Source organism: Sminthopsis crassicaudata, chromosome 2, assembly GCF_048593235.1.
Source record: "Sminthopsis crassicaudata isolate SCR6 chromosome 2, ASM4859323v1, whole genome shotgun sequence".
Lineage (NCBI taxonomy): Eukaryota > Metazoa > Chordata > Mammalia > Dasyuromorphia > Dasyuridae > Sminthopsis > Sminthopsis crassicaudata.
In genome coordinates, this window is record NC_133618.1 from 310,756,070 (window position 1) to 310,771,963 (window position 15,894).

Sequence of the window (15,894 nt, forward strand, 5' to 3'; positions counted from 1 at the left end):
TTATTTCTCTTATTCTTATTTTAGAGATTTGGGACATCTAAGGATCAGGCATGCCCCAGGAAAGAAAGGGATGAAAGTTATTAGAAGCTAGTATTATGTTTTAGAGTTTAGAAACTAGAAAATGGATATTAACTAGTACTGTTACTAGTTATAGACCCTGTGACTGTGGCTATCTCAGAATGTCTCTCTAAAAGAATTATAGAATTTAGAGCTGAAAAAAATATGAGAGGTTATCTGGCTCAACATTTTCATTTTATAAACAAGGATACTGAGGCCCCCAAAGGTTGAAGTACTTGTTCAAGATCCTGTGAGTAGCAAGTAGATGTGGGATTTGAATCGGGACCTTCAAATCCAAGGTTCTGATTCTTACATTTCATATTCTTCTTCCCACTACATCCTTTCCTGGTCAATGCAATATCCAATTAGGGTCTCATCATAAAATCCATGGATTCTATTCTCAAAAAGGTTTTGGTAGAAGTAAGAATAAGCCTTTAGACCTAATCTTAACTATGAAAATGTTGATGCTTAAGTCCATCTTATCTTTTTTCTTTTTTAAATAATAGCTTTTTATTTTCAAAATACATGCAGAAATAGTTTTCAACATTCACCCTTGTCAAATCTTGTGTTGCAAATCTTTCTCCCTCCCTTTTCTCATCCCTTTTCTTAGCAAGTAATCCAATATATATGGAACATGTAAATTCTTCTATTTGTATTTCCACATTTTATCATGCTGCACAAGAAAAATTAGATTAAAAATGAAAAAAAAAACAAGCAAACAACAACAAAAAAGGTGAAAAAACTATGTTGTGATCCATATTCAGTTCCATCAGTTCTCTTTCAGGATGCAGATGGCTCTCTCCATCAGAAGTTGTTGGAATTGGCCTGAATCACCTCATTGTTGAAGAGCCACATATTTCAGAATTGATCATCACATAATCTTTTTGTGTACAATGTTCTCTTGGTTCTACTCACTTCATTTAGCATCAGTTCATGTAAATCTTTCCAGCTCTCCCTGAAATCATCCTGCTAATCATTTCTTATAGAACAGTAATATTCTATAACATTCATATACCATTACTTATTCAGCCATTTCCCAACTGATGGATATCCACTTAGTTTCCAGTTCCTTGCCATTTCAAAAAAAGCTAATATAAATAATTTTGCATGCGAGGGTCCTTTTTCCTTTTTTATAATCTCTTTGAGATAGGCCCAGTAGAAACAATGCTAGATCAAAGGCTTTATGCACAGTTTGATAGTTTTTTGGGCATAATTCCATTTTGCTCTCCAGAATAGTGGGATCATTTCACAACTCCACTAACAATGTATTAGTGTCTTAGTTTTCCCATATCCCCTCCAAAGTTTATCATTATCTTTTCCTGTCATCTTAGCCAATTTGAGAGGTGTATAGTGGTATCTCAGAGTTGTTTTAGTTTTTGCATTTCTCTGATCAGTAGTGATTTAGAACATTTTTATAGGCCTAGAAATGGTTTTAATTTCTTCAACTGAAAATTGTTCATATCCTTTGACCATTTATCAACTGGAGAATTTGCCTTTTTTTCTAAAAAAAAAAAAAAAGTGTACTTATATGTATATGTGACAGAGAGAGTGTGAAAGTGTGTGTGGGAAAGAATATGGAATCAGTGGATGTGTGTTTGGGGTCCTGCCTGAACTATTTACTATTTGTGTGACTTTGGAAAAGATATTTGGTTTCTGTCGACTTCCCTTCATATGTATAATAAAGTGTCTGGACTAGGATGAGTTTTAGATCCCTGACATATAAATTCTATGATGCTATGACTTTGGTGTTTTCATTTTTTCTACATCCCTTGCTTTATTGTCTCTTACTGCCATGCCTCAGGATTCATGACTTGGTGAAAATTCCTCATTTGCTTTGCAATATTGCTCATATTAACATTGGGGTGTTGCTAGTGTATTTATGGTACATTTGATTTTGTCGGCCTAGGGTAACTACAGTAAAAACCCTTTTATAATCTGATTCCACAGTCTCCTTTCATAATTTCATTATGGCAAATTAAGTATTATTATAACCTTAAAAATACATTGAGATTCTGAAATTGTTCAGTTTTTCTTTATGGTGTTTTATTACTTATTTATTTTCTTTTAGTTTCTAGAGTTATTTCAACCAGGGTGATAGGTTGTATTGTTTAATTCTGCTCTCTGATTCCTAGGCCATAGCCTATCCTTTGTAGATAATGTCCCATCAGTCTCCTCTGCTTCATAAAGATGATATAATAAATTCTGACTCTTGACACAGAAAATAATTCTTATTTAATGTGCAAAGGAAGAAAGGCTTTGCTGTGAAAGGAACTGCTAACAGCCACAAAGTTAATTCTCTATGTTGTATGCTTATTGAATCTTTTTAGAGACATAAGAAAGTACCATTTCTTTTTATTTAGGCCCTGGATTGGGAGCTGAGACCATACTCTCAGTCCATAGTGTGTATGAACAAGTCCCTTAGGTCTCTGGACTTCTGTTTCCTCAAAAGGGGACTGGATTAGATGATATCAAAGGCCCTTCTAGTTCAATAGTATATGTCTTGACTGTGTATCTATCTTTTTCAATAAAGATAACATCTCAGTGTTCTTAAACTGACTGCAGACTTAAACTTCATTCTTTCAGGTATTAAAATTTCCTAGCTTCGATTCTGCTTCCTTTCTTTTATACCTAGACAATTTTTGCCATTAATCTTCTGCTAGAGGAATTCCTTTTTTTTTTTTTTAATTATTTAACTATTTATTAAGCTCTCATTGTTACATGATCATAAAATACATATTGGAAGGAGCTGAAGAAATCATCTGTTCTGCCTATTTTTGAATAGAAATCTTTTCAACATCCCAATTGTTTATGCTTTAAGTTTTACGGGTTTCCTACTTTTCAAATTCCCAAGGTAATCCATTTCCATCTTTTGGACAGTTCTACTCCTACTTCTTCCTCATGTTGAATCAAAATCGGCCTCTTTGCATTTTCTATCCAATACTTCTACTCAAAGTTTTGCTTTCTGTGGCCTAACAAAATCTAATTTTGCAAAATGAATCTAGTTCTTTTTTCCCCCCATATAACAGCACTCTGGATACTTGAAAACAGCTCTTATGTCCACTCTTAAGTCTTATTCTAGAGTAAGCATTCCAAATTGCTTTTACTGACCTTGAAATGGCATGCATATGAATTTCATTACCTTATGGTAATGTTCTGCATATGTTTCCAGTTGTAAATATTCTTCTTGAAATGCAATGTCTAGAATTGAACTTATTGCTTCATATTTGCTCTCATTGGGGATAGAGTATTGGATTGATTTTAATCTAGTCTAAGAAAGGACTTGTATTTTTAACTGCCACACTATTATTGTCTTCCACTTAGTTCATGGTTCATTGAAACCCCCAGATGTTTTTTCACTTGAAAGAGTGTACAATTCTATCTCCCAGATTCCCAAGCATATGACTTAACATTTACCTCTACTAGAGTTCAGCTCATTAGACCTAGTCTATCATTAAAACATGTAGAGATTTCTCTATACAGCAACAAACATCCTTTCTACTTTTGTTATTCACAAATTTGGTAATCATCTCTGTGCTTTAGTCCAAGTCGTTGATAAAAATTTTCAACAACATGATCAAGGACCCATTTTTGGGGTATTTAACTGTAAACCTCTTTCTAAGTTGATATCAGTTGATTTATTACAGTAGGTTTGGTTATTTAACTAGTTGTGAATCTAGCTAACTGTATTCTTATTTAGTTCACATTTCTTCATATTACCCACAAAAGTAGAGTGCCAGACTTTCAGATATGTCTGTGTTATTCTACTGATATTACTGATCTAAATCTCTACATGTTTTAATGATAGATTAGGTCTAATGAGCTGAACTCTAGTAGAGGTAAATGTTAAGTCATATACTTGGGAATCTGGGAGATAGAATTGTACACTCTTTCAAGTGAAAAAACATCTGGGGGTTTCAATGAACCATGAACTAAGTAGAAGACAATAATAGTGTGGCAGTTAAAAATGCAAGTCCTTTCTTAGACTAGATTAAAATCTATCCAATAACCTTTCAAAAAAAGACAAATAATGTTAGTTTTGTATAACATTGTTAGCTCTTAGTGATTACCACTTCCCTTTTTAAATTGTCACAAATCATCCTCTTCATGATACATTTGGGAATGCTGCCAGGGATTGACATCAGGATTACTGACCTCACAGTTTGAATTTTAGACCTTTTCTTCTATTTTGCATATCAGATCATTTGTGTATCTTTAGTTTTGCAACTTCTTTCCTCTTTTCTCTGATTTTTCAAAGATTACTGATAGCAACTCAATATAAATATATCTTGTTGTGCAAGTGTATCTGACTCCATATGATCCCTTGAATTTTTCCACAAGGATTTCTTGGCAAAGATACTGGAATGGTTTGCCATTTCCTTTTCCACTATGTCTTCATTTTACAGATGAAGAACTTAGGCAAATAGGGTGAAATGACTTGCTCAGAGTCATAGCTAGTAACTTTCTGAAGCCGGATTTAAATTCAGATCTTCCTGACTCCGGGCCTGATGATCTATCTGATGCACCACCTCATAAATGTCTCTACTAGATGCCAAATATAGTTCATCTGGGTTGATGACTTGAACTCATTGCATTCAACTCTTTGCTCTTTTACCATCTCTTCTTCCTTCTACTGTCTTGAGCAGGGGTTCTCAAACTATGGCCCGTGGGCCAAGTGTGGTCTTGAGTTTCCAATTTCCTGCTAGCCATTTCTCCCATACCTTCTACCTGAATATCATTGTCTTTGGTAGAGAAAACAGAAGCAAAGTAAGAGTTAAGTCGAGCTCTTCCTTCAGTCAGTCATCTCTTATTGCTTTACCAGTTATCCTAAGTTACAGTCTGGTATTTTCCTTTTGCCCCTAATTGAAAAAGATCTTGTAAACTTCTGTTTAATCTGGAATTTATCGAATTCTTGATGTCATTTATTCTTATATCTTGAAGCTCTTTTGTATTCATTTTCATTAATCTGTTCTTGCTTCTATAATATGTACATCATATTAAACACCCTAAATCCAGTGCCTAGCATAGTACCTGGTTCAGAGTTGGCACATGATAAATGCTTGTTGAAATAGTAGGTGAATTCCCTGTATATCCAAATTAATCTTTTTATATATCTGTCCTTTGCTGTGTCATAGGAAACATTGGTACTTTTATCACCAGAACTTTATTCTTGAGAGAATGTAATTCCATTCTTTTTTCCAGAAAAAAAATTATTTTAAAAATTTCCTTAAAATTTTTTTTGAATTATAAATTTTCCCTCTAGCTCCAGCGCTTTCCCCAGTAGTTGATAAGGCAAGTATATCAATTATATATATGGAATCATACAAAACATATTTCCATATTAGCCATGTTGCCCCCCAAAAAAAAGCAAGAAAAAAAGAAAGTGAAAAAATTATACTTCAGTTTGCACTTAGAGTTCATCAATTTTCTTTTTGTAGGTAGATAACATTTTTCATCATGAATCTTTTAGAATTGTCTTGGATCATTGTATTAGAATAGCTAAGTCTTTCGTAGTTGATCATTGTTACAATATGTTGTCACCATATACAGTAATCACTTGGTTCTGCTCACTTTATTCTGCATCAAATCATATAGATCTTTACATATTTTTCTGAAACCATGCCCTTCATAATTTCTTATAACACATAGTATTCCATCACAAGCATATACCACAACTTTTTTTTAGTCATTCCCCAATTGATGAGCATCCCTTCCATTTCCAGTTCTTTGCTATTACAAAAAAGAGCTGGTATTAAGTATTTTAGTACATATAGTTTTTTTTTTCCTTTTTCTTTGGGTCTGTGAGGTACAGACCTAGGAATGGTACTGTTGAATCAAAGAGTATGCACAGTTTTCTAGCCTTTTGTGCATAGTTCCAAATTGTTCTCCAGTGTGTTGGAATAGTTCATAGTTCTACTAACAGTGTATCAGTTTTTTTTTTCCACATCCCATTTTCTCATATCCTCTTCAGCATGTCATTTTCCTTTTCTGTCATGTTAGCCAATCTGAGAGGTGTGAGGTGATATGCCAGAATTGTTTTAATTTGTACTTCTCTAATTATTAGGATTTAGATAATTGTTCATGTGTCTATAGATAGTTTGATTATTTCTTCTGAAAACTTTCTGTTCACATTCTCTGACCATTTATCAATTGAGGAATTGTTCTTCCATAAATTTGACTCAGTTCTTCATGTACTTGAGAAATAAGGACCTTTTCAGAGAAATTTTCTGTTCAATTTTTTGATATTACTTCATTGTACTTCTTAGCAAAATGTTGTTACCCTGATTGTTTCTTTTAATTAGGTCTGGTTTTGCTTTTGTTTTGTTTGAGATCCTGATTGCTGTTCCTTTCTTTTATATGTTTTAACGTTTGAAACTTAATAGATTCTGCTGCAGCCCCTTATTTTAGTTGTCTTTCTGTTTCAAGTGTGTCTCTTTTAAACAACATATTGTTGGATTCTGATTTCTAATCCATTCTGCTATCCCCTTCTGTTTTATTGGCAACTTCATCTCATTTACACTCAGTCATGTTTACTGTGTATTTCCCTCTATCCTATTTTTTTTCTCTTTATGCTTCTCTTTCTTTTTTACTCTGTCCTTCCATAAGAGTCCCTTTTGCTTCTGATTTCTGCCTCCCTTAATCTGCCTTTCATTTAATACCTCTTTCTTCTCCCTCTGTATTTTTTTAAATCCCTTTCTTTTCTGCTTCCTTGTTATGTAAGAAAGATTTCTATACCCAACTGAGTATATGTGTATGTATATGTATGCATGTGTATTTCTCTCTTTGAACCAATTCCAATGAGAGTGAAGTTCAAGTTTTGCCTGCCACCTTCCCCCTTTCCTCTGTACTGTAAAAATTCTTCCTTGGATGCCTCCTTTATGTGAAATAATGTTCCCTAATCTTCCTTTTCATTCCCCCTTATCCCAGTGCATCCCTCTTTCTGAACTTTTCAATTTGCTTTGGAGAAACATATAGTCCATATAGACTCTTTTAATTATTCTAATTATGATAAAAATTATTTGGAGTCACATGTAGCATCTTTCTTTATAGAAATGTAAATTGTTTAGACTTCTTAAGACCCATGTGATTGCTCTTTCTTATTTACATTTTTATACTTCTTTTGAGCCATGTTTGAATTCAAAAATTATATTCAGTTCTTTTCTTTTCATCAGGAATGTTTGGAAGTCTTTTTCATTAAATATTTATTTTTTTCCTTTGTAGAATTATACTCAGTTTTGCTGGGTTGATTAATTTTTTTATTGTAAACTGAGCTCCTTTGCCTTCTAGAATGTCATATGACAAGCTGTTCACTTCTTTAAAGTGGAAGGTGCTAAATCTTGTTTGGGCCTGTTTGTGACTTCTTGACATTTGAGTGGCTTCTTTCTGGCTGCTTGCATTATTTTCTCCTTGTTCTGGGAGAGCTGGAATTTGATATAATATTCCTGGGAGTTTTCATTTTGAGATTTCTTTAAGGAGGTGATTGATAGAGTCTTTCAATTTCTATTTTATCTTTTGGATCTAAGATATTGAAATAGTTTTCCTGAATAATTTCTCAAAATATGATATCTAGGTAGTTTTTAAATTCATAGTTTTTATATAGACCAGTAATTTTAAAATTATATTTCCATGATCTCTTTTCCAGGTAAGTTATTTTTCAGATGAGATATTTCACATTTCTTCTAGTTTTCATTCTTTTGACTCTTTTATTGTTTATTAATGTCTCAAAGAATCATAAGCTTCCACTTGCCCAATTCTAATTTTTAAGGAATTATTTTCTTCAGTGAGCTTTTGAATCTATTTTTCCATTTGCCCAATTTTGCTTTTTTAAGAAGTTCTTATCTTTAGTGAATTTTTGTTCTTCTTTTATCATTTAGTCAGTTCTGTTTTAAGGTATTATTTTCTTCAGTATTTTAAACTTTTAATTTCATTTTCATAATTTTCTTGCATCATTCTAATTTCTTTTCTCATTTTTTCTCCTACCACTTTTATCTCTCTTCCAGGAATTCTTGCCAGGCTTGTGTACAATTTGCGTTTTTCTTTGAGGCTTTGTTTGTAGCTATTTTCACATAGTTTTCTTCTGTTTTGTGTCTTGATCTTCCTGCCACCATAGTAATTTTTTTTTTTTTTATGTTCAGGTTCTTTTTTCATTGCTTATTTTCCAACCTATTTCTTGACTTTTAACTTTATGTTAAAGTTGGACTCTTTACATGGGAATGGGGAAGCAATGTCCCAAGATTCTGATTTTTCTTACTACTGTTTTCAGAGCTAGCTCAAGGGGTCTGTGAGTTTTTGATACTTCCTTGGAGAAATGGTCACTATTCTCTTTCTCTGCTCTCTAGTCTTTATCCATAATGGGTGCCTTATTTCCTGCATCTACAAATGTTAGTGCACCCCTTAGCCTTGATAATGTAATCAGGCCCCCTACTCCATTTTGACCTTGGAATTGTGACTGAGAACTGTGGATGGGCAGTGGATTTACCAAACAGTTCCTGATCCTGTGCCTAGTGTCAACTCAGGGTCTCCTGTAATGTCTTTCTGACCAGTAATTCCCTTACTATTTCTGGGAGGAGAGCTCCCGAAGCTGCTGCTGCTTCTGTAATAGCTACTTTTGCTCTAAGCCACCCCCCCCCCCCACTCCAGTGTCACAGACTCTCCTGCTGACCTCTTGAGTTGTCATGGGCTAGGAAGAAAATATCTCACTCTGACCTTTTATTGGCTATGCTGCTCCAGAATTAGTTTGACACATTATTTTTAAGTTGTTTGGAGGAGAAAATTGGGAAAATTGAACTAAGAATAATTGGCCATCTTGGCTGCACTCACCCCACCCCATCTAATTCCTTTTAAGGTAGCTTTATAGCGTTATTTGTAGAATTTTATGCTGATTCTACTGATCCTTTCCCTGAAATTCATTATCCTGAAATTAGGTTGATTTGTCAATCTATGCCGGTGGTGTCCTCCTTAATTTTCACAAACATTAAGGTGGTATGATCATTGCATCTAAGTTTTGGTCAGGTCTTTATCAGGCTTATTTATTGATTAGAATCAGGTCCAGAATAGTCACTTTTTTATCGTTTTCATCTATCTTTCAAAGAATTACATTCTTGGGGCAGCTAGATGGCATAGTAGATGGAGCACTGAGTACTGGCCCTGAAGTCAGGAGGACCTGAATTCAAATCTAGCCTCAGATACTAGCAGTGTAACCCTGGAAAAGTCACTTTACCTCAACTGCATCAAAAAAAAAAAAAAAAAAAAAAGAATCATATTCTTGTTAGATATGTTAGGAAATTTTATTAACTGCGCTAAATTTAGTAGGTAAAGACTTCACCTCTTTTTTGCCCAGCAGATTACTGGATAAAGTCTCCTATTACTGCTATGTTGTGCTTTTTTGCTTGGTTTGTGATCTGTTTATGATACCCAGTATACATTTCCTCCACTATTTTGGCTGGATAGTTCTATGGTATGCTTCTGCCACAATATCACTTTTATTTTACTTTTGTTGTTCAATGATCTTTACCATGCTGTGGTTCCCAGCTATGATTCATTGATTATCTATAGGAATAATCTTATAGATATTTAATATTACTCCACTTTCCTTTTTAGCTGTTCCTTGGAAATAGGGTATGTTCTTTTATTTCTGTGTTTGAGTCATAAATCACATTTATTTCTTTGTTTTGAGAATGTTTACTACTTACATTTTGTGTTCTTATTATAGACACTTTAGATCATGAATATTATTGCTTCTCTTCTATCTTGTGTGAATTATTAGGCAACTCCAATGATATTTTGATTTTTACTAATCGTTGTAGTATTGGCTTGATGGAGATCTGTGTCTAGTTGTGTTTTTTTTCCTACTTCCTCTCCCCTCATTCCACTTTTACTTTAAAGCTATCTTATTAAATCCACAAGTCCTCACAATGAAATTAATATATAAAATAAGGAATAATATGTTGTATAAACATTCAACATTAATCAAAATAAAACTAAAAGAAATTAAAATACTCAAAACAAAAATGATTCTGATGTTTTCTTCTCAGTCTTCTGAAGTTCTGCTGTCTTAAAAAAATACATAGTAGTAATCACTACTCTGGTTCTGCTGATTTCAGTGCTTTGTGTAGCCCCCCCCCTTTTTTTTTCTATTTTCATATGGGCACATACCCATAATTAATGTTCTGTTGATTTTATACTAGTTGCTTTTGTCCCACCCAGCATAAACTCTCCTTTATAACAGAAAAACATAGTCGCAAAACCAAGAGAAGCAGTGACCCAGTTGGACAGAGTATGCAAGCTTCCTTAACAGTAGTAGCCTGCTGCCTCCCTACTGAAAGGGAGAAAATGCATGCTTATCATCTGTGCTCTGGAACCAACATAAATTGGGCAATATTTTTCCTAGTTCTTATTTGATATACTGCATTCCTGGCCAAAAGCCATCATTCCTTTGTGGTAAGTCCTCTTCTAGAAATTCAAATTCCATTCTTTAATACCATCACCTTAAATATCACATAGCCATTTTTTCTATTTTGAAATTCTTTCTGTCAGTAGCAGTAATGAAGAAACCAATTGTACCTCTAAGGAATTTAATTTGTTGTCTGGGACTTCTATTATTCTGAGAGAAGCTTTTAGATTCTTTTTGGTGATATCTTTTGAGCCCAGGCGATCATCAGAAGTGTGCATATTAGTGGCCAGGTTTGACAGATATGTTGGTTATTGTATTACTTATGAGTAATAATGATTTCTCCCCCAAGAAGCTTAAAATCCAAATAAGACAGGCACAGAGATGAAGGACTATAAGGAGACAAATCAAAATAGACCCAGGAGAAAATCCAGAGAAAGTGAAGGAGCATCTTATTTCTACTGACTGCTTTTGTTCTTGAAATGTAGCAACTTCAGGCCTGGAGGCCTGCTATGTGATATGATTTTAGAAACTCTTAATGTGCTGGCCTTGATTAAACAGGGATGATGTGCATCTTTTTTCCTCCTAGGTAACTGCCTATCAGCACAAGGATTATAACAACTTGTGGATTGTGAAGAAACATGATGTCAACACAGGTAAGCAGAAAGTGCGGGAAGTGGCAGGGAACTGATACTTGTCTGAGTCATTTAACTTTCCACTCATCCCTAACAGTGGGCATACCTGTGTGGAGAGATTCAGAATAGGCATGGTTGAATCTGCATAAGTATTAAAAAAAATAAAATTGGAGAATAAAAGCAAGACATAGATTAAACGTATTAGAATATGTTTAAGTCCATGCATTTCTCTTATTCTCTAGTTTTGGTTCTGGATCCTTAGCCAAGAAGGTGGAAGTGATACCAGCATTGAACAGATAGCATTTTTTCTGTGGAGTCCACTAAAACTTGCACATGCCAGTGTACAGTGCACCTTAAGTGTCATAGCAAGATGGCCATCATTCTTAATTGGAATATGCCTGTCCATTACACTTCTGAGGGCCTGACAACCATGCAGTATGATTGCATTTGGCAGGGTCTGTAACTTAGGGCTTCATTCTGGCTTCTTTCCTTGTGTTTTTGTTCCCTGGGGTGAGCCAAGCAAATGGGCTCCTACTCAGAGGCTGAATTACACAGGGCTCAGGTGTTTCTAACAAATCTTGCATCCAAATCTTCTTATCTCTAGGCAGACAGATTGCTACCTGTAGGTTGTGCCTTCTGCTGTCTTGGTGGGGAGGACAAAGGGCACCTCCTGTTCACCTTCCCTAGGTTTCTGCTGGTTGTCTTGCTCTACTGTCTGCTTTAATTTTTCAGATTAAGGTGACCTGGCTCAGTCTACTCCTGGATAAACTAATCAGTTCTTTGCAGGCAACACTGCTGCTGTTCATTTTAATTCACTTGTTTGTTTCTTTCTCCCTTTTCATGATGGTTTCTAGTCTAATTTCTTGTAAAAATGTGATTTGTAGAATTATTCTGACTGATTCTCTGTTACCCACTAACAAATTATGAATCCATTGTATAGGAACTTTGTCAGTTTCTTTCCCAAGGGGAGGCTAGTCACATGATTGAGTTTAGTTGAGTCTTTTGTTTTTAACATATTTTGAATTAATGGGATAATATGAATGACATTTAAGTTGGATAAATCTTAAAATTTTGTTTGTAGGATGAGGTAAAGGGAAAATACAAACTGAGTCCCTCATCCCTCAAAATTTTCTTTGGTATGATTAATTGGATGATATTAGTGCTCCAGTGTGAAGGCTCAACTATTAGTACATCAGCTGAAATAACAGGAGTACCTAGGTATCAGCAGAAAGCTCTGGGCCTACTTGGCGAGAGAGATGGCTATCCTACCATGCCTTTGTGTTCTTCCTGACTTGCTGACAAAAATAGATAAAAATGAAATTTCTCTTTCAAAATAAACTATTTAACCATGTAATTTGTCATAATGATTCTTCTGAATTGTAGAAAGAATTTATAGGTATGAACATCTCTGGGACTGGGCTTTCTGACTAATTCTCTAGAGATTTGTGTATGTTTTATATGACTATTTTTAGTCAATAGATTTATTTCTTAGTCTGAACTTGGTCTGTTTCCAACGCATTAGCATTTCCAGAGTATTCCTAGCTCTTCATTTCTTGGTAAAGAAACTTTTAAAGGTTCATTCTGCATTTCTGTGTCCATTGTAAATTCCTTTTCTACATTGTCACCTGTCTAGATCCTGACTGGCTGTCATCTCAAGGTTATAACAAAAATTGGCTTTCTCTCTCATCTTTTTGGGCTCCCTCCTAGGAAATGGGATGCTAGAGTCAGATATTTACTGGTAAAATTTTCACAGTCTACTGTTTCGCTTTGGAAAGAAGAACTGAACTCTTAATTATGTGCATGAACCTAATTTTTAAAAAGGAAAATATTCATTTTTATTCTAATTCATGGTGTGAGGAAATGTCTTTTCTCTACTTGTCAGATCCTCTGGATCCTTCTTCCCCAGTGGAGTTTGTGAAACATGGAGATATCATTCGGCTGGAACATAAAGAGTAAGGATGTTCAGGAATAAAAGTGTGCATGAGGAACAGGATTTGATCTTTTTCTTGGTTAGCTAGACTTAAACAGAAGACCCATTTGTATAAAGATCTGGTAAATGGGAGAAATAGGTGATGAGAACTAGCTTCATGGGATAGCCACTCAAGCCTTTTTCTAACAAGACTGGATTTGGAGTCAGAATAGGAAAGTAATGAAGATGCCTTGTTTAATACATATAGTTAATTTTTTAGAGTCAGATAAAGCTACCAACATTTTCTGTCTCAAATATATTTCTTTGGAAACATGCTTGGGCTAATCCTGGTGATTGGGGAGGGGTTGAAGGGAAGGGCTCTAATTGGAAAGGAATTCATATTTGTGTCAGAGACTGTATTTGGAATGTTTTTTGCTTTTTGAGGCAGTGGAAGAGTTTCATCTTGTAGTCAGATAAGATAACTGTAAGAGGACCAATGTATCTTATTAGTAGAGCCAGTAGAACTTTTAACATGGCTCCATACTCTTTCTCTAAATATACCCAAAATAAGTATGCAAAATGACCTTATCAATATAACTATTCCTCCAGTGTTGTGGGCCACAGCCCTACTATACCTGCCTATTCTGAGTGATTTTTATTTGTCTTCCCATAAGCTCTCCATAGGAATATAATTAATAACTGATATAAGTATTGCCTGTCTTCCTTTAGATGATGCAAACACTCCATTTCTTTGAATTCTAGGACTTCTCGAAACCTACATAGTCATCAGCATGAGGCCCCAATGACCCGGAAGCATTATCAGGTCACTGGCTATGGTGTAGTAAGTAAATGGCCAAAGTGATGTGCAGACTGTAAAAAGTAGTGGGGACTGGCTTGTTGCCATGTTGGCAGGACATGTCATCCTCAGAATCTCAGAATATCCCTGAGGCTTTGGGGACTGAGTTAAGGCTCATTTAACATTTGGAAGATTTTTTGGCTTTGCTTATTGTGGGAAAGGCAAGTTTATAAAAACCTATCTGTCCCTCTCCCAATCCTATCATAATATTTATATGTTCCATTTAGTACTGATGTTTAATAAATGTCAAAAGATATTAATTGGATTCCATAGACCATTATGAATCAAATTTGACCTAGAAACCAAAGGCCTAAAGTGAAGGAAGGCCCTTAGATTTCCTCTCTATAAGTACATGTGTAGCTGAATATACATTATCCATAATCCTTTTGGTATTTCCCAAATACACATTGACTAACTTTTATGATCTTTAAAGTGAAGGGCCATCTAAATCTTTTAGTATTATCTTCAGTAACTTGAAGGTTACTGAACTACAAGTTACTGCCAAGGTTTCAGAGATCTCAAAAGCATACTGAATTTTTCATGGATGACCAAGTGTCTTATTCAGTCTGTATTTTCTTTTACTAGTGTAAAACCTACTAGATTTTAAAGTGTTTGAAGTCACCAAAGAATGAGAATTGTTGTAGTTTTCTCAATCTTTTGGGTTTCCCTTGAGCAAAATTAGGTAGAAATCTTAATTCCTAAATAGCAATATTTACTCCAGGTCTTTTTTTTTTTTTTCTTCTCCATTCTGTACCCTTCCTGGCTCAGACCAATGAACAGCCAGATGGTTAAAGTAATGGATTTAAATGGCCCAGATCAGTTCCTGCTGGCTTAGGGTATAGTATCGAGGTTGGTGGCTTGAAGGTAACATCATATCTAGAGTCTAGACCATAGTCCTTTGAAATGAGGAAATTAGATTCCTAGGTTCAAGGGACTAAATAATCTTGTTTGGTTGTAACACTGTGTGTGGGCTCTATAAGTCATTGACTAGATAAACAGTACTCCTTCCCTCTTCTATTCCAGATTTCAAATGACTAATGCCAGTTTACTTCACTTTTTGTCTTAATACCATGATAGTGATTAAGTGGTATCTATTTTCATCATCCCTTTCTGTTGTTCCTTTCTTTATAGTCTTTTAGCTTTCTATGTGTTTTTTTCTTGCTTCACGTGGCAGAATGGGACAGGGGATTCAAATGATTTCTGGAGGATTGAGGTGATGAATAGGAAATCTGAGAATCGGATCAAGGTACTGAGGAGTCAGATTCGACTCATTCATCTGGCCACGGGTTGTGTCCTGGGTTCCTCAGGGAAGACACTACCCAAATGGTAAGTCTTTGGGATTTGACTTTGACTTTTCTCATCTAATCCTTATTCTTGTATTTTCTTAACTCATCGTGTGGAAAGCACTTTACTTGTTTGCTTTCAGTCCATTACTCAACTCTTTATTGTTTTCTTCAATGATGGATGGAAGTGAAAAGCTGGTATCTGATAAATAAGGAGTGCAAAGCTTATTGGCCAGGAGTTGCTGTGACCTGGAAGCTATAAATGCTCCCCAATATTCCGATTGGCCTCTACATATTTTATTCTCTCTCTGAAATAGTAATGTGACCCTCACAGGATAGTTATAAGATATAATTTTGTGAGATTAGAGGGAACAACCTTAGATTAAAGAAGAAGATCGTAAAGATCAGTTAGATAACTGCAGAAGGGTTTTCCAATTAAGGTGGGTCTTGATGTTCAATGAAATATTGCTGACCACCTTTCACAGGGGCTGGGAACAGCTGGAAGTAACCTGCACTCCATACTTGAAGGAGACCCCTAATTCTGTCTGGAATGTGGAGGACCATATCAATCCCAAATGTGAGTGAGAGCTCCCCATGGCTGACTGTGATATTCTTGTTTCCCCTTTTCCTGAGGGGAAAAAAAATCAAAACAGAGCAAACACAAACCTTGACCAGATCCTATACTGTTTTTTCAGAGTACTATCTTATTGCTCTTTCCTTCTCCCAGTTCAACTTTTTAGACACATAGAACATATCGACTGCCCCAT

At 35.0% G+C, this 15,894-nt stretch overlaps 1 protein-coding gene across 1 annotated transcript in view; it reads left to right on the plus strand.

Annotated features, from left to right (window-relative positions):
• Window positions 1-15,894, plus strand: part of POMT2 (protein O-mannosyltransferase 2) — a 38,540-nt gene that overhangs the window by 14,588 nt on the left and 8,058 nt on the right. Inside the window, exons 10-14 of the mRNA XM_074289898.1 lie at window positions 11,034-11,100; window positions 12,962-13,031; window positions 13,751-13,829; window positions 15,019-15,170; window positions 15,613-15,704. Coding sequence (XP_074145999.1) covers window positions 11,034-11,100; window positions 12,962-13,031; window positions 13,751-13,829; window positions 15,019-15,170; window positions 15,613-15,704 — 460 coding nt within the window. The remainder of the gene's footprint in view (window positions 1-11,033; window positions 11,101-12,961; window positions 13,032-13,750; window positions 13,830-15,018; window positions 15,171-15,612; window positions 15,705-15,894) is intronic.